Here is a 17,759-nt window from a genome sequence, read left to right as displayed (position 1 = left end):
GCGTTATGGGTAGAAAGAAACGCGCAGATGTAGATGCCAGGTGTCCTCCGGGTCGTATCTATATTTTAGGTCTGTTATGAAGCTGGGGATGTGGTCGACTAGCACCCGCCATGGACAAGACGGAGATGATGGGACGAAAGCCGTTGTTGGAGAAGCACAGGCGACATTGGACGAACGAGCCGGCAGTGGATGGAAGGGAGGCTCACCCGTCGTTGCGCCCTTGCCCGCTCACCGAATGCGACCAACATGGGCCAGCCAAGGGGGGCTCGGCATGCGCTTTGGTGTGGAAAGTGAAAAGATGGCAGCGGTTACCTGGACTCTGGTATCATGGGCGGATGAGTTCCCCGTCTGCCCAGGTTCTGCCCTATTAGCAGGTGGTTGAACAAGATATGCCTTGGGCCGGGGTTTGGGCGAGGCAATCAAGAGGCAATCAAACGGCACACTGTAATAAGCGGCTGCTGATGGCTTCGTGGCCCCGAGGATTTGGCGAGGTTCCCGCACGCGCATGCCGCCAATGAGGCGGCAAGCGGGATTATCAGGTGAGAGATCGAGGCTTGTCGTGTTTCGAATCGGCTGCGAGTCGAAGCTGGGCGAGGAGAGAGGTGGTCGTCGGCTCGACGGGCCGGATTGTCGATGTTCTCAGCAGGCTCTCTCAGCGGGGGGGAAGGGACTTCCCCTCAACTGACCTGAGGGAAAAGGGACCCCACGGCGGGGTAATTACCTAGGTACCTAGTGGACTGCCCCTGGCCTGGATATTCGTACCGCAGGACACCTAGTATTCCATTCTGCAGGAGCCCCTTGTCAACTGTTGCCACCGCCAGCAAACTCCGCTGTGTCGTGGTGAGCCCGATAGGCACCCAGGTACGGGTACGGGTACGGGTAAATACCTGGAGTTTGCGCAGAGAGACACCGCCAACCCGGTCGCACATGGTCATCCGACGCAACCTGGAAACATGGAACGGAACATGAGGCGGGCATGTTAAGGTTCTTTTTGTTGCGGAGGAATAAGGTAGCCTTCCCAATGTCAGTCGCCTGTTGGCAAATAGAAGCAGGTGCCTGTAACACCAAGACCTCTGGCGTCAATTGTCTGCCTCGTTTGCACTAGCGCTGGAGAAGAGCAGAAGACTAAGGTAGAAAGAAGTAGGTCTTCTTCAGCATGTACATAGTTGTCGTGTACGTCTCTTTCTCATCCCACCAGCAGCAGCAGCAGCAGCAGCAGCACCACTTCCGGACATGGTCCAGTCTTCGTTTCTCGGTGACGACGGTCCGACGCGGTAGAATTTCTGGAGCTTCCCAGGTCCCAGATTGACTACTGACTGCATGGAGGGCGCTCCACGAGACGCCCTTGTAGGCTTGTCCCATGTCTGCTGTTTCTGCTACCCTTTCCTGCGGGTGTTTGTCCCATCTTTGCCATCCTTGTAGCTCCGTGTCGACATGACCTCGCCTTACCTTAACCTGCCAGGTATCCCCATCAGACGAATGATGATTCCCAATTCATTCCACCGCAACCTCTCCTTCCGTTCTTCTGATGCGTATAAGTATCGTGGCAGCTGCTGGTCCTCTGTCTGCATTTGTCCCCCCTCCTTGCTCTCTCTTCTCTCCTTGTCAACATATCCTCTTCGACCCTCTGTCTAGTCGTTCCAACTTGCCCACCGTTGCAGAGTGGCTGATAGCTGCTGTGCGGACAAACCACAGACGTTACGAACTAGGGCTCTCGTGAGAGTCGACGCTGGTTGCAACACGCTTTCGAGACTTTCACCAACAACTTTGGCCTCAGACTCATAGCCCAACATGTCTTTGCCGAGCGACTTCCTTTGGGGTTTTGCCACCGCTTCGTACGTATCTCAACCTCAATATGCTGCATTGCGCTTTTCTTGTCGGTCCATCATCGTGCCTCAGTTGCTGTCACAATGCAGTTTTGCGTCTGCCTCCGGCCCGTGGCCCGATTCGGACAACTAGCAAGCATCCTCCCACCAACCACGCACCACCACCCTCCGCCCTCCTCCCTCCGTCTTACCCGCCTGCAATTCCGCACACTTATTTCGCTCCGTCACCCCCCACTCACACCTTTCCCCTCCGTCCCTCCTTGTCGTCTAATAAGCGAGTCCAACAACATGTCATGCCGAACCCCTACTAACTCGTTTTGCCCGCCATCACAGATACCAGGTTGAGGGTGCTGTCGAGAAGGACGGCCGTGGTCCCTCCATCTGGGACACCTTCTGCAAAATCCCCGGCAAGATTGCCGACGGTAGCTCCGGAGTCACTGCCTGCGATTCCTACAACCGCACCGCCGAAGACATTGCTCTGCTCAAGTCTGTTGGTGCCAACACCTACCGCTTCTCCATCGGCTGGTCCAGAATCATTCCCCTTGGTGGCCGCAACGACCCCATCAACCAGGCCGGTATCGACCACTACGTCAAGTTTGTCGACGACCTTCTCGATGCTGGCATCACGCCCTTCATCACCCTGTTTCACTGGGATCTCCCCGATGGACTCGACAAGCGCTATGGCGGTCTTCTGAACAAGGAAGAGTTCCCCCTTGACTACGAGCACTACGCTCGTGTCATGTTCAAGGCCATCCCCAAGTGCAAGAACTGGATCACTTTCAACGAGCCCTGGTGCTCCTCCATCCTCGGCTACAGCAGCGGCTTCTTCGCCCCCGGCCACACCTCGGACCGCAACAAGTCTCCCGTCGGAGACTCCTCGCGCGAGCCCTGGATTGTTGGCCACAACTGCATTCTCGCCCATGCCCGTGCTGTCAAGGTCTACCGCGAGGAGATCAAGCCTACCCAAGGCGGCCAGATCGGCATCACCCTCAATGGCGACGCCACCTACCCCTGGGACCCCGAGGACCCGGCCGACGTTGAGGCTTCCGACCGCAAGATCGAGTTCGCCATCTCCTGGTTCGCCGACCCCATCTACTTCGGCAAGTACCCCGACTCCATGCGCAAGCAGCTCGGCGACCGCCTGCCCGAGTTTACACCTGAGGAGGTCGAGCTGGTCAAGGGCTCCAACGACTTCTATGGCATGAACCACTACACCGCCAATTTCATCAAGCACAAGACCGGCGAGCCTCCCGCCGACGACTTCCTTGGCAACCTCGAGACCCTGTTCGAGTCCAAGAGCGGCGAGAACATTGGCCCGGAGACCCAGTCCTTCTGGCTGCGCCCGAACCCGCAGGGTTTCCGCAACCTCCTCACCTGGCTCTCCAAGCGCTACGGATACCCTCCCATCTACGTTACCGAGAACGGCACCTCGCTGAAGGGCGAGAACGACATGCCTCTCGAGCAGATTCTCGAGGACGACTTCCGCGTCAAGTACTTTGACGACTATGTCAGGGCTATGGCCGACGCCTACGAGAAGGACGGCGTCAACGTCAAGGGTTACATGGCCTGGTCCCTCATGGACAACTTTGAGTGGGCCGAGGGCTACGAGACCCGTTTCGGCGTCACCTATGTCGACTACGAGAACGACCAGAAGAGATACCCCAAGAAGAGCGCCAAGAGCCTCCAGCCTCTCTTTGAGAGCCTCATCAAGAAGGCCTGAGACATGCATGAGCCCGTAGATGAGAGCAACAGAGCAGAGACGAAGACAATCACGTAGATTGGAGTTGCATCGCAATCTTTTTGAAGTGTAAAGAGGGCCTTCGTGCCGCTCACGATTGATGTATGAAGAAGCCTATTCTGTCTCATGATGTAGCGTCTGTATTGGAGATACTCAAATGGAACATGAGTTATGTGAGCAAGGCTTGCTTCCTGTGACTTCACCGATGTGAATTGCTCGCCGAGCTTTCTCACAATATCAGAATCTTCAAGCATCTTGTTATTTAGGCTGGTAGGCAGACGCCGGTTAAACATGACCTTGGTCAGTCGATTCCAGTGTTACCTTATATGTCATCTCTGTACAGCTTGTCTGGAATGATGGAGCATATGCGGCTACGGGATGATGCTGCGCTACAAAGGTTCCGATACGCCACATCAAGAGAATTGCCGGCCCATAGATTGTGTTCTTCTGGTTCAATCTGTCACGACGAATGATTCACCCCTGGTTTTCTTTATGCATAAAACCACGGTGGGCGGCGTGAATAGCACAGAGAGGGAATGGCACGTTCAACATTATGCGCTTATACAGTTACCGCAGTGGTGTAAAGTCCTGATCGATGGCTTGGAGCTGCTCGAATCCTTGGTCTGACTGTGTTGCAATTATCCAACCGAGTGTCTGTCTCGGTTCCAACTTCATCCCAAAACCCGTGCGTATGCATAATCGAGAACGTTCTAAGATATCGTCTTGACAGGCACCGCATTATTCCCGCCCTCTACTCCGCCAGGCTTCTTTTCACAGCCATGATCCAAAGCCCCATGAGACCCGTCTCCGTCGCCGATTCCATCTTCCCTGACTTCCCCCGCCCCAGAATGACTGCCCGCCTCTTCGTCCTCCGTAGTCAACGTCTCCGAGTCCGCCTTGGCGCCCCTCCTGAGGTACCACTTGAACACGTACACGAGGATCTGCGCCATGAAGACCTGCTCGATGGTGTACAGCAGCACGGGGATCTGGATCAGGGCGCGGGTGAGGTCGTCGGACTGGGTCCACATGGCGGTGGCGAGCGGGATGCCGAGCGACGTCGTCTTGGCGGCGCCGCAGAAGCACACGGCGATGGTCTGCTCTCGAGGCAGCCGGCGGACGGTCACGGCGCGTCGGAGGAGCGAGGGCGAGCGGCGCGTCATCAGCGCAGAGTCGGCGACGCGCGGGTTGATGGCGTCGCACAGGGGCAGCGGCGGGCGGGCGGCGTAGAAGCAGATGAGGGTGAAGAGCATGTAGAGCGCGACGTTCATGAAGACGTTGAAGATGATGGAGGCGTGCGGGGTCTGGTAGAGCGCGCCCGTCTTGAAGGCGGCGGAGAAGGTGGTCCAGACGAGCAGGATCAGGCAGAAGGTCGACACCTTGGCGAGGTAGAAGGTCCGCAGCGCCCAGTCGACCTGCTTCTCGAAGAACCAGCGCAGCGCCTGGCCGACGGCGAGGGGGAGCAGCACGCTCAGCCCCAGCTGCTGGAGGACGTTGGCGTACATGGCGCCGAGCGTGCTCGGGTTCGCGGGCTGCCAGTCCCTGAACTCGTCCGTCTTGGGGATGAAGCCGTAGATGAGGCCTGGGGAGATGAAGGAGCCCAGGACGTTGCCGATGACGACCTCGATGATGGCCGCCGCGTCGTCGCCGCCCGAGGCGCGCGTCATGACCACGTTGGACGCGATGGTCGTCGGGAGACATGAGGCGACAACCATGCCGACGATGATGGGCGTGGAGAGGACGCCATTGCGGAGGCCGCCTGCGGCGATTATGATGTGGATTATGACTTTTGACACAGTGTAAGCTGAAGGGTAGCATTGAATGAAAGGAGGGTTGCCTTACTTAGCAGGATTACGGGAATGATGATGAAACTGATGCCTTGAACGATGATGTGCAGCCGCCAGTTGGTAACATTCTGTCTGAGCTTCGCGTGGGAGAGCTGGAGGCCGCTGACGAGGAAGATGATGGCGATGCCGCCGTAGATGATGGAGTATTCCGATCTGATGGGTCCACCGCGGGCCGCGACGTCTTTTTGGAGCGTCCGTCAGCTTTGCTTTACTCTTACTTTGAAAGCAACGGGGCCAGCCAACTTACTGGGGAAGAAGTATGCAAACACACAGCTAAGCCCGAACCCAATCACCAGCCACTGCGCGAGGATGAGCTTGAAAATCTTGACGGCCCTGGCCCAGACGCGACCCCCCACGGTCGACGGGGGCTCAGGTGCCTTCTCGTCTTGGGCGGAGCCGGCCATGGCGGTACTAGAATACTATCCGGATATAATTAGGAGCGGCCGAAAAAGACATGATACGCCGGGGACGGGGCGTTGGAAAAACACGGCGATGTGGAGTCGACGCGAGACATGCAGCCCCCCGAATTGAAAGCGATCGCGGTCGGCGGGAGGGTTGCACTTTTTCAACGACGTTTCAACGCAGCAGCAGCAGCAACAACAAAGACAATCATCAAAAACAGATTGTGCAATTGGCACATTCACCGCAAACGACAAAATCTACCACCCCCGTGACCCGCCGGACATGTCTTCGTCCGCTGTGAGAATGGATGACGCCAACGCCCAGGCTCTGCGGCCCGGGTTATTGCCGGCCGGCCAGAATCCCGACATCGGGGTCGTCCGAAGCGAAGATGGAAGGTCGACGGGCGGTGTGGTGGGGGAACTTTTTTCAGCGAAAAGAAGGTGGTTGGTTGTTTGAGAAGAGCGTCAGCCAACAGGGATGGAGCCTCATCCGAATGATTTGCTCATGCCGCCGTGCCAAAATGTGTGTTGGATTCCACATGCTTTCGGGATCGTCCGCCTCGGTGCCGTGCCGGCTTGGCCGAGTATGGGGCCTCGCGGTCGGCGTAACACGTGGGGACCGAACTGCCTCGACGTAACGGTTCTTCGGCAACGCTCATGGCTGCTGAATCGTTTGTCCGCTCTGCCGAACTGAAACGGTCGTACAGGGCCAGGACTCTAAGTCCAACAGAGTTGACCGGACCAACATCACCAAAGCAGACCGAATATGGAAAGCAACTCTTGGGTTTCATGGTAAAGCAACACCATTCTCTTTACGTGAGATTCTAATATCTAATATTTCAGCTAAATTTATCATTATCTTTATGACTTAATGCGGGCATGTTGACGCCCTTTTCAGGGTCTCATCCTCTCAAGGCATTACTACCACAATCATTTTCCGTGAATCTCCAACCTATTTCGCTCGTCATTGTCTCGTCGTTCGTCCCCAACCGCTCACTGTATCATATAGCCCGTCGCTGCATCAGAGTTTCGACGTCCTGTTTCCAACGCGCCCCAGATTTGCCTTTGATCCTGGGTATCTACCAATGCTGAAGAGAAAAAAGAAAAGAAATAAAAGTAAATCACGACTCAGTTGCTGCGTTAACCAAATCGTCTCAAGCGTTCCTGGAACCTTGCTGCATTCTCTTCATCGCCTCCCTGTGCAAGTCAAACATCTCGCCAGTTTGCATGCTTCTCGTGAAGGCCTGCTCAGACCGCTCCTTCTCGATCCTCTCCTTCTCGCGACGCTTGGCCTCTGCCTCCTTTTGGCTCATCAGGAAGCTGCGCTGCAGGTCAATGTTTCTCTGCATGTCTGCCTCCCGAGCAGCAGCTTGAGCGGCCAGGTTCGCAGAGCTTGAGGCGCGGAACATCATGGACGTATCACGCCCGTGTGCGCCCACTTTTGCCACTGCCGATGCGTTGCGTAGGTCGGCCTGCACCGAGTCGCGGAAAGACGCCAGCCTGGCCTCGCGAGCCTCCCTGGACGGCGCGTTGGACACCCTGCTGGGCTGGTGCGAGTCAAATTGAAGCTGTTCAGTGGACGTCGTCGGCAGGTACGGGTTGCTCAATGATCTCCTGTTGTCTGACATGGATGTTCGAATGGTTCCCATGCTGCTCTGGCGGCGGATCATTTCCTTGCGCTGGCTCAAAGGCAGATCGTCAAGGGACGATTCTGCCATCTGTTGCGGATACCCGGGGTAGTCGTAAGCAGAGTAGACCTCACTAGGCGGGCGTTGCGCCGCAGCGGAAAAGTCCGGCGTTGAGTTGGCCCCGGTCAAGATCCCATAAGTCTTGTTTCGGATGGCCATGCTTCGCTGGGCGAGAAGGCTCTGCGGGCTCGAATAGGACACGATGCCTGGCGGGGGCGGGGGCGGCACGAAGCCGCTGGGTGAGATTGGAGAGGCTGCCATCGGCATGCGCTCAGAGCCGCTGAAACTGGGAGACCTGGAGGGAAGGTGGCTTTCCTCCGCGATAGTCTGCACTGTTGGCACCTGGTTCTTGCTCGAAACCCTGCGGTGGTGTTTGCGAATCATGGGCGGAGGGGGCGTGTTTGGGTTGTCAATTCCCGATCCCCAGGAGTTGTTTCTCGAGTGAGTACGAGGTGCAGTGAAGGTAGACGTGGGCCTCGGGTGTGCCTGGCCAGGAAGAGGTGCCGGTGAAGGGGTGGGAACTGGAGCGGGCGTGGCAGTCAAAGCTGTTTGCTGCAGTTCCTCCACGTTCAGAGGCGCCGGTGTCTCTTCGCGTTGCGGCGCATCCCGAGTGTACTCAACCACCGGCAACGTCTCGGGGGCAGGTGCTTCGGCATGGCTCAGGTGTTTCGCCCACTCGTTCGTCCGGTAGTGCAGAGCCACGTTGGAAAGTGCAGGTGGCAGGCGATCCGGGGTCAAGCTGACCGGTGTCGAGTGTACGGAGGCAGTCGATTTGGCTTTTTGCGACGGGGTAGCAGGTTCAACGGCCTGCTTCATCGGGTTGCCTTCCGTGATCGAGTCGCCGCTGTCAGCTTGCTTGGTCGGCTCACCCTCGGACTTTTCGACAGTGTTGTCTGCGGCAGGGGTCTCAACGGTAGGCTTCTCCTCGATGTTGTCGACCGCGTTGTCGGCAGTATCGGCATTCGTGTCGCCCTTGTCCTTCTCATCATCGGTCGAATCGGCGAGGGTAGCTGGGGCCTTCTCGGTTGAGTCCTGGCTAAGCTTCTGGTTGACATCAGCGGTCTGGGGGCGCGATTCTTGGAGAGTGCTGGCGCCGCTGTCATTCTCTGAGTCGATCGTTGCTGCGATGGAGCTGTCCGTCTCCTTGCGATGGTGCTTGAGAACGGCGACTTCATCCTCGTCAGGGCCAGTCTCAGGGCGTGACCCCGTCGTGCGTTGGGAAACCTTCCGCATCAGGCTGACCGATCCTTTGGAAAGACGCTTCGTGAGTGAGCTTCGCTTGCTGACAACACCCGCCTGGTCTTCATCGTCATCGGCAAACGTTGCTACGGTTGACGCCCTTCTTCCACGCGCGTTCTCGTCAGGAACAGGGAATCTGAAAGGCAGAGGCACGACTTCCGGAACAGGAGGAACGTCGGCTTCGCGGGTGCTTTCGTCATTGATCTCCGTGGTGTGTACCATGGCTTCCTTCTCGTCGATCAGCCGTCTCGGGGTAGTAGGGGCATTGTAGGCCTCGTCAGGAGCGACTCGTACTGTCACCATGCTGTCTTCTTTGCCCAAGGACATAAGACCCTGGGGTGTCGGCTTCGGAGGGACAGGAGGGGCAGCGTCACACCCCTGCATTTCGGCCACCATCAGAGGCTCAGGTCCAGGAACCGAAGCGCTCTGGCTGTAGCGAGGCTCCTTCTCACTTTCGCTGTCGCGAGCGAAGCCTGAATCGTGGTCACCATGCACTCTCTCCCATGCGCGTCGTTCACGGGCATTCTCAGCCTCGATTTGCTTTCCAATGTTCAGTTCCTCCTCGTCGCGAGCTCGTTGTTCCTCGGCCAATTCCTCTTGCCTCTTGGTGCGGCGGTCCTTGATGACGTTCCACAACCTCTTTTGGGAGATGATGCCGACGCAGAAAATGACGATAATGGCGGCAAGCTCGACGCGAATGCCCTTGGTCAAAGGATAGGTAGTTGCGCCGACCGGGAAGAGGTTGTCATTCAAGTGCCAGATATAGGCCCAGAATTCCTTCAGCCCGGCTCGGCTGAAACAGTCGATACCTATGACAGTCGATGTGGCGCCGGTGAAGGAGATGCTGACGATCAATGCCCAGTCGCGGGTCCATCGGGTGAAGTATGCTGCGAAGACTGCCAATGTGAACACGACAATGAAGACAACCTTGGCCACACCAGAAAGCAAACCGCCTTCTTGCAGACACAACAGCCACATGCTGAAGCAGAAGCCGCCGAGCCCGCAAGCAAAACACTCTGTAATCTCATTGAACCACAAGGAAGCGAAGACACCAACCAAGATGCCTGGGAGCACCGCAGCGACGACAAAGCCTCCTTGGGCGCCATTGCTGACAGGCAGTGGGGCGAGATACACAACCAGGACTGTGATACCCAGTCCAACAGCATATGCGACGGAAAGGGTGTTGTGCATCATGGGTTGCCTGAGACCGACGAGGGTGTAGCCAACGCCGACACACAATAGGATCACGCCAGCAACGGCCCATCCGGGGGTCACCTTTGGCTCAAGGGGAAGCTGGCCCTCCGGGATGGTAGCTGGTAAAGCGTCAGCGACATGTGTTGGGCGATGGAGATATGTTGTTGGCCATGCACTTACAGTTCAAGAGTGTCGAGTTGTCGAAGGTGACTCCATCAGTGGCGGTCGGCAGTGCAGAAGAAATGGATGAAGTGCTCGACGCGATGATAGATCCTGTGACGGAGGCTGCGGTTGACCTGGCGGGCGACGTTGATGAGGCTGTGGCCGCGGCATCTCGAGTTCCGGTCCGTGTAGTAGAGGTGACGGCCGTTGCTGAGCTGTCCTGTCTTCTTACAGGCACGACATGACCAACAGCAAGTTGAAGACAAAGAAAGAGAAAGAAACAAACGACCAATCGGTTCCACCTCGCCATGGTTGAATATTAGGGATCTGGTCTCGTCGAGGTTTGCTGTACCGGTGGCGTAAATCACGGATAATATTAATGAGTGACTGTGAGATACGCTTCGGGCATTACTGAGCTCGACAGAGGGAGGGACGCCGGCGAGGAGGGAGCAAGCAGACAGCAAGCTCTAGGAGACGAGAAGGCCGGGAAGACCGTATTATTAGTCGAACAGGACGTCACGCCGGCTGGGTATCCTGACCCCAGATACCAGTGGGGTTATGAATGAGACAAGGAAGCTCTCGGAGAGCTGAGGCTGACAAAAGGGGAGGGGAGAAGAGGAGAAGCAAAAAGGGCGAAGACAAGGACAGGGAATAGCCCAGCTGTCGTGGGGTGGAGTAGCAACCCGGAGGTGATCAAACTATATAGGACAAGGAGGAGGGCGTAATGCCGGAGGGGAAGATCCATGTGGATGGAAGTGGATTTCGTGGGTTGCACCGAACGAGGAACCAGCGGAGCTCACGCAGTGCTTAGTCCATCATAGATGCGTAATAATGAGGCAGGGCGCGAGTCTCTGGATTGCAGAGGAGGAGTCCGAATCGTACGTGTGTGGACGTGTGTACGGCGTGACCCTGTTCATGAGTCGAGAGCGCATCTGGACTACCAGACGACCAGACGCAGGCGAGGGGATCAGAGTTGCTGCATCCGAAATCCCCAGCCATGCAAACGCAGGCAACAGACGGCAAGGTGAGGAGGAGGAGCAGCGAGGTCGGACGGAGCTCAGAGCTGGGTTGCATGCTCGGTGCGGCCTTCTGACAACGAGCATCCGGCTAGCCAGGATGCAGATGAGCCATGGCGGGCAGGATTGGGGAGGCAAAGGACGCGCGGGTGCAGGAGATGAGGACCACGGCCATGGTCAGGCTGGGGGGAAAAAGAAGAAAGCTGGAAGGACAGGCAGAGGAACGTGTGGCCAACTGGAGCCAACCACGAGGATGAAGTGCACTTGGCGGCGTCGAATACAGCCGAGCTGGCTGCGGCTTTCGGCCAGAGGAAGGCCAAGGGTCTGAAGAAGCATCAGCTACACGTCGCAGCGACGTACGTATTGGCTCTTCGTTGGCCGATGGGAGGGGCTCTGTTGGCAGCAGCAATCCCGGGCCAGAGTATGCATGCCGTGCCAAGGATGCAATTGACAAACGAGCCGACGTGCAGTTGAAGGCAAGTTCTGGTCCCGACGTATCTGCTGAGGCACGATGATGCGAGCAAGTACGACTGGAATAAGAGATGTAACCTGCGAGCGGCTGGCGGTAACTCGACGTCGGAAGTTGAGGCGCATCCATCCCAAAATTACAGGGACAGGGGGTAACCCCGGCATATCACACGGTTAGCGTTGACTTGGATGGGAGCAAGACAATCAGGAACGGGACTAGGATCAGGAACAAGAACAGGAACAGGGGGGCGAAAAGGAAGAGAGGAAGGGAAAAAAAAAAAGGGCTGATGATGGAGGGGCAGAGGAAAGGAGGGGTCCGTGGGGTGTGAGTGAGTGTCGAAGGCGGATTGGACGCAAGGCCAAATGGGCGACAGTATTGGGCGTGGACTGATGGCTTGGGATGAGAATGAGATGGGAGATGGGATGGACGTTGGGCGGTTTGAGATTTGGAGGGGCGTGGAATACCGGACGATGGTGAGGTGAGCCCATTCGCGCCTGCCCTGGCCCTGTGGTGAAGCTGAGCCAACCAACAATCATCGAGTTGGTAACACGCAAGAAAGGCTCAGTGAAGCCGTGTGCCGTCCCGTCCTTTCCTGGTTGGTCGCTGCGGTTGCCCCCCAGAAATGCCCGAGGCGGGCGCGCGTTCACGGCCTTGCTGCTGCTGCTCTGCTTTAGCCCAGTCTGCGGCCAGCGTGCAGCTCACGGCAACAACTCAGCAATGGGTGCCGTGCGGTCTGCCATTAGCAGGTTAGGCAGAGACTCGAGAGATGGAAGAATTGGGACATTCGCTCAATAATTGATCCCCAATTCAGCATGAACTCGTATCCCAATCCGGACGCGTCGGCCCGCCTGTGCGCCGCGACCTCAGGTGCATTGTGAGAGCTTCCTTTTTCCCCCCCTTCCTGGCGGCGCCGCGCCCATAGTTTGGCCGAGGCAGGGTCTTTCTGGCCGTCTTGCTGCAACGATGCCAAAGTCGAGTCGACGTCTGATGGACGACAGCTGATATTGCAAACTGAATCAGGCCGACCGCGAGATCGGTGGCGTCCACGATGCAGCTGCCCGTACGGGAAGGGAAGGGAAGCGAACCCTTACCGCACGTCGACATGCTGCAAATTGCAACCTGCCTGCAGACTGCAGCTGAGCATGCAGCTGAATATGCAGCATCTCCGTGGTCGTCGCGGTGGGCTGTCCAGAAGCTGCAAAATATTCTCAAGGGAGCGCGACTGGAGATGGCAAGGTCGCGATGCGTAAAATGAGAGAGTCGCACCAGCGCGGCGGGACGAGGACCGTCTGCTTCACCGGCGCCGTCCCGTTGTTGATCACCCACAGGGCACAAACGCAGGTGCCAACCACGCTAACCCCACTCGGGACCGTTTTTTTTTGCATAGGGCTAGCTTCTTGAGGACTAATTCAACGGTAGGCTCCTGCTTCTGCCCGGCATCTCCAAGAACCTACAACCTACATAGGAAAACTAACGATGCACTCTGCAGGTATAGCAACTGCGAACGAGCTCACTTGGGCATGGTCAACTCCACTGCAACATCAACACCTTCGCTCTCCACCGCCGCCTCGTAGACACGACAGACTTTGCTAGCCAGCTTCCAACTCTCATCTTCCTAGCTTCAACGTTCGCCGTGAACCTCCGAACACCATCGTCAGCATCAATAGATCTGAATCTCGACCCATGATCCTCACTCCACCCATCTCCACCTCGGGTGTATCGTGATGGCACGTCTGCTCGCCGGTCTCTGTCCCGCCGATCGAGATTTCAGATAATCCCTCGCTGATTCCTACCAAGGCACAATGCCAGCCCTTACCGTCCGATCATCCAGGTCTGGTGTCTGTGTTTCGCCATCGAGAAATTCCAGAATCTCGACCTGGGAACTCAAAGCGCCGTCGGGGTTGTGTGCTTGTCTGTGCCCGTCTTACAAACAGTCCGATCACTAGTCATCGCCGACGCCGCAGACGCATCTCGAAGACATGCCAGCCTCTACAAAAAGAAAAATCAGAGGCGCCCACTTTAGCCTGTGGGCAAAACTCTCCCCCACTCTTTGCTTTGGTGGGTGAAGCTCGGTAAGGGCGAGATTCACGTCACAACGGCTCTCAAAGTCTTGACAGCCCCCTGGCCTTGTCTGATCGGCTCCGGGCTATTGGAACGCCGCAGCGGTCATGGGACCAATCTTCTTCCTCTCGCTGGTCTTGACTCTTTGCTTCTTGTTTTTGTCGGTTTTGCAGTAGCATAATAACCACCTTCAACACACTTTGTTTTGGCGCTTTGTTCCGAAGGCTTGCGTCTGGAAACAATACTAGCTTCTGGGGTACATGGGATGCTGCCGAACGGTTCCTTCTGCCAGAAACGTTTGCACCGCGAGGCATGCATTTCCATTGAAAGACAACGACTTGTTGGTCTGAAACAGGGTTCAAGCTGCGTTGTCGTCCCCACGAGGCGTTCTTGCTCAGACTCTCGGGAGATTGAGGGTCCACCCATTCCTTCGAGCCCTTCAATCTCGCAAGGGAAGGATTCTTTCGTTGTTCTCCAAGTTTTTTTTCCCTGCCGGCGTCATACCGAGTGTTGACGGCGGCATGCCGGCTACAACCAACAGAGTGGGCGACTGGGGGGAGCCCAAATCAACCATGGTCGCTGGAAGGACCATGTACAACAGCAGACGTTGGATACGATCCACCCGCTCTGCGCCTCATCGCATAAAGGGGTTCCTGCATCCTGGTCGCTTTGATACAAGCAATGCCTCGCTGCATGAGCCTCCCCCATACTCACGATCCTGGCGAATAATTGTCGACTCTTTTTAGACTTCTCAGTCATCAAAAAGAATTAAAGAGGCAAAGAAGAAAACTCTGTCAGCCGGCTGGACGGTTGAATCGGGCAACTGATCTGAGCCGACCTTCTAGGAAAAGAAAAAAAAGAAGACTAATTTCGGCGCCGCAACACCGGACTCATCTACCGCTCTTGTCCGACGCAAACGACTGACTAGTTGGTCCCACTACCGAAAGCCGTGTCTGCGGACTCCCGTAAGCCAGTGGCTTGCTTGCCTTCATTTTTTCAGCCTCTTGGCCAGGAGATTCATATCGTACCGCCGTGAACCCCATGCTCTGTGAATCACGCTGCTCGACGAATGCAACCCCCCTCTCCTAATCGACTGAACTACTCTGCCCTGATCGGTTCGTCCGACCTCGAGGACAGGAGGGGCATGATTATGCCGCTGGCTCGTGTTGGGCTGTCCCCTGTAACGTTGATGACCACTGTCTATGCCAACCCTGGGCTTCAACTTCATAGCCACGGGGTACGATCCTTGACTTGCTCGAGACTGCGATGTATGTACGCGGCACTTTGTCAACACAACGACAACGACGATGACTGCGAGTCAAAGACACTGGTCAACTAGGACTTGCCGTTCGTTCCAGCCGAGATCTTGCCATCGGCCCAGTACCATGAATCAATCATTCAACCCTGGTCGTGTAAGTCCGTTCAACGCCCCAGAGCCAAATTTTCAAGAAAGCAATTCACGGAGCGATGGCCATCAGACTTCCAAAAAACAAGAAGGATCTCCCCCAGGATTCGTCAACGTCTTTGGAGTTTTGGCTCTTCCGAAACCGCCGGCTCCATCTTACCCCATCCAAGAACCCTCGGGGGGTTGTGCGTCCGAACGGGCCTCGCCTACGGCTGCATAGCTGACGCTCTCTTCCTGATCGCCGTCCAGGACATTCGTCCACCCCCATTTGCTCCCCCCTTCGGCGCCGGAGCTGTCCTCCCGCCTCCCCTTCGTTTCCAAAGAAAAAAGAACCATGGGCCGCGTGTGATCTTTGGGATCTGGGCCCGGGCTCGGGTCCATGGGAAAGCTCTGTCTGTTCGCCGTCGTGCCTCTCGGTTCCAGCCACCCGCACAACGCCATTGTGAGCCGTCGTCTTGGGTTCATCCACTCTGGTCTGCTAGACTGTCGTTTGGAGTCTAGTATCACGGCGCCGAAACGAGGGTCAGAGAGCATATATTGACGACAGGCAGGCGAGCCTTCATTAGTGGAAGATGTCCATGTATCCGCACGTGGCAACACGGAATGAAATGTACTTGAGTCTTCCGTGTCGCTGTCATTTGACAACTCGCGAAACCTCGTAGTTGATAGTAAGGGAGTTGACAACCTCAGACACACGACTTCACATGGACACACCTGCTAATGTTCATGCTCACGCTGCTTCAACGGCGGTTCTTGGTCATCAATATCACCGCATTCTAGTAGGCGTCAAGTCAAGTACACATCAACCAACTTTCGCCTTGTTCAGTTCCACAGCAACGCCGCTTCACCTGCAACGCTGCTTGCTTGTTGGATTACTCGTCGATAGCTTGATTCGACACTAACAATACGAGGTAAGTCATGCTCATCAACCCAGCGCGAGCTATGCGCCGCAGGAACCATTACAACGCCAATAACCTGATTCGTATGCCGTGTATACCGTCACCCTGACCATCCATTTTGAAGGCATAAACCCCCCCGGCCGGTGTCATCCTTACGACGGGCCCCCTTTTTTTTTTCCACACTCTGAGATCAAGACATCTCACAAACTCCTGTAAAGACCATTCACCGCCTGGACTGTTCATCGCTTCGAAACTCGACTCGGGGGTCGGTCTGTCGCCATTCTGTGGCCCACCGTCTTTCCATTGCGGCCCGACCTCGAGCTCCGTTCCGGCAACTGCTTCTTCTTACGCTTCAGAAGCCCACGGACCGTCTTGAAGGGCAAGACCAGCAACGCCACCACCGCAAAGAATGGCATTGTGATGATGGCCCAGACTGACTCTACCAGCCACTGCAAGAATCCCGGCCGCGCGGCGCTGTTTTTGGCCGCGGCAGCTGCAAGTGCGATGGCGTCGTTCAACCGCGTGTCAACAGCCGCAAAGCGCGATTCGGTTTGAAAGGCGAGGACCGTAGCTTTCTTCTCATACCGTCGCACTGCTCGATTCAGAGCGTCAAGATCAGGCTGGATGGCGTTGCGAACATCGCGAGCAATGGAGGCCTCTTGCTTGATTTTGGAAGTGTCCGAGTTACCATTCTGCTTGATCGGCGTCGGCTCCGGTCGTGATTCTAGTAATTCTAGCCTGGCCATCAATACCCTGACTTGGTCCGGCGTAACAGCCTCCTCTTTGAACGGGTTTGCGTGGACGTCTCGCTGCAGCTGAAGCGTCCGGCACTGAACTAGCTTCATCATGTGTGACAGCGGGCGGAGCTCTGCAGCAAGCAGAAAGATGGTCAGGTTGTAGTTGGATACCAGCCCCTCGGAGGGACGGCTCAGCTGCGCGCGAATGGCATGCAGAAGATATGCACCCAGCATGGGGAACATGAAGCATGATACCAAAGCCAAGATCTCATGTACCCAGAGCTCGGCCAGTGCGTCATCCTTCTTCACATTTTGAGGAACCTTGAGCGCCGGTTCCTGTACCGACGACGTGGGTGTGGTGGGGACCTCGGACGCATCGTCAAGGCTTCCGTTGACTGCATGACCGTTCAAGGTAGACGCCGTCGACGAAGGGCTCCCTACGGCCTGTTCGTTCTCGCTTTCGTCGTCGATGACCGCACTGGTGCTGACCTCTGCCCGAACGCGCACTGCCTGTGCCGAATGGTACCAGTTCCTGAGCGACGATGTCAGCGCTCGGATGATCCTGTCCCCCGCAACGAGGAATTGTAAACGCCGGACTTACCATGGATGTGTCACAGACCAGTGCAGAAACACGGCCGACAAGCCTAAAAGCATTATATCCGTCACGACAGCGCTGCCATTATTAAACAAAAGACCACCAACGGCCGGGAGGAGAGCAAAGGCTAGAGGGATTGAAGCCCAATTTGACATGTCGTCGGATGATGGCGGCGGCACGCCCGTCGGTTTTGGGTTCAGCAGGTCTCTCGCCTCTCCAAAGCTATAATCTGAAAGTGTTGAACTTCTCCTCCGATGCAGACCAGCTCTCTCGATGAAGGATGTCTCTGTTGGAAACTGGCCAAACGGCGTCCGGCGCCGCAGTTGCGAGGACTCATCGACAGTCACGGCGCGTTTGATGGAATGGCCGGAGGGTGCTGGTGATGGTGTCGCGCCGGGGGAGGACACGGTCTGCTTCCTGCTGATATTGCTCGCCGCCGTAACCGGCGTAATCGGGCTTCGGGGGCCTCCGTTCTCGTCGGACAT

The 17,759-nt window shown here is 56.6% G+C and overlaps 4 protein-coding genes across 4 annotated transcripts; 1 reads left to right on the top strand and 3 right to left on the bottom strand.

Moving 5' to 3' along the window:
- Nucleotides 1-1,791: 1,791 nt before the first annotated feature.
- Nucleotides 1,792-3,546, top strand: BGL1B-1 (Beta-glucosidase 1B; the record flags this gene model as incomplete). The annotated part of the gene is made up of 2 exons (XM_036638697.1): nucleotides 1,792-1,835; nucleotides 2,160-3,546. The coding sequence occupies 2 exons, from the start codon at nucleotides 1,792-1,794 to the stop codon at nucleotides 3,544-3,546; spliced, it is 1,431 nt and encodes a 476-aa protein (XP_036495937.1).
- A 728-nt stretch (nucleotides 3,547-4,274) lies between these two features.
- On the bottom strand, nucleotides 4,275-5,812 carry CGCS363_v006847 (uncharacterized protein; the record flags this gene model as incomplete). The annotated part of the gene is made up of 3 exons (XM_036638696.1): nucleotides 4,275-5,347; nucleotides 5,404-5,589; nucleotides 5,656-5,812. The coding sequence occupies 3 exons, from the start codon at nucleotides 5,810-5,812 to the stop codon at nucleotides 4,275-4,277; spliced, it is 1,416 nt and encodes a 471-aa protein (XP_036495932.1).
- A 1,151-nt stretch (nucleotides 5,813-6,963) lies between these two features.
- CGCS363_v006846 (uncharacterized protein) lies at nucleotides 6,964-10,402 on the bottom strand (the record flags this gene model as incomplete). Its single annotated transcript, XM_036638695.1, has 2 exons — nucleotides 6,964-10,049; nucleotides 10,111-10,402. 2 exons carry the CDS (start codon nucleotides 10,400-10,402, stop codon nucleotides 6,964-6,966), a joined length of 3,378 nt encoding a protein of 1,125 aa, XP_036495931.1.
- Nucleotides 10,403-16,181: 5,779 nt separating this feature from the next.
- On the bottom strand, nucleotides 16,182-17,759 carry CGCS363_v006845 (uncharacterized protein; the record flags this gene model as incomplete). Its single annotated transcript, XM_036638694.1, has 2 exons — nucleotides 16,182-17,211; nucleotides 17,281-17,759. The coding sequence occupies 2 exons, from the start codon at nucleotides 17,757-17,759 to the stop codon at nucleotides 16,182-16,184; spliced, it is 1,509 nt and encodes a 502-aa protein (XP_036495930.1).

This window comes from Colletotrichum siamense, assembly GCF_013390195.1.
Source record: "Colletotrichum siamense strain Cg363 chromosome Unknown KSG_Cg363_contig04, whole genome shotgun sequence".
Taxonomy (NCBI): domain Eukaryota; kingdom Fungi; phylum Ascomycota; class Sordariomycetes; order Glomerellales; family Glomerellaceae; genus Colletotrichum; species Colletotrichum siamense.
The sequence above is the reverse complement of the archived record's forward strand: the minus strand, read 5'-3'. Positions and strand labels throughout refer to the sequence as shown.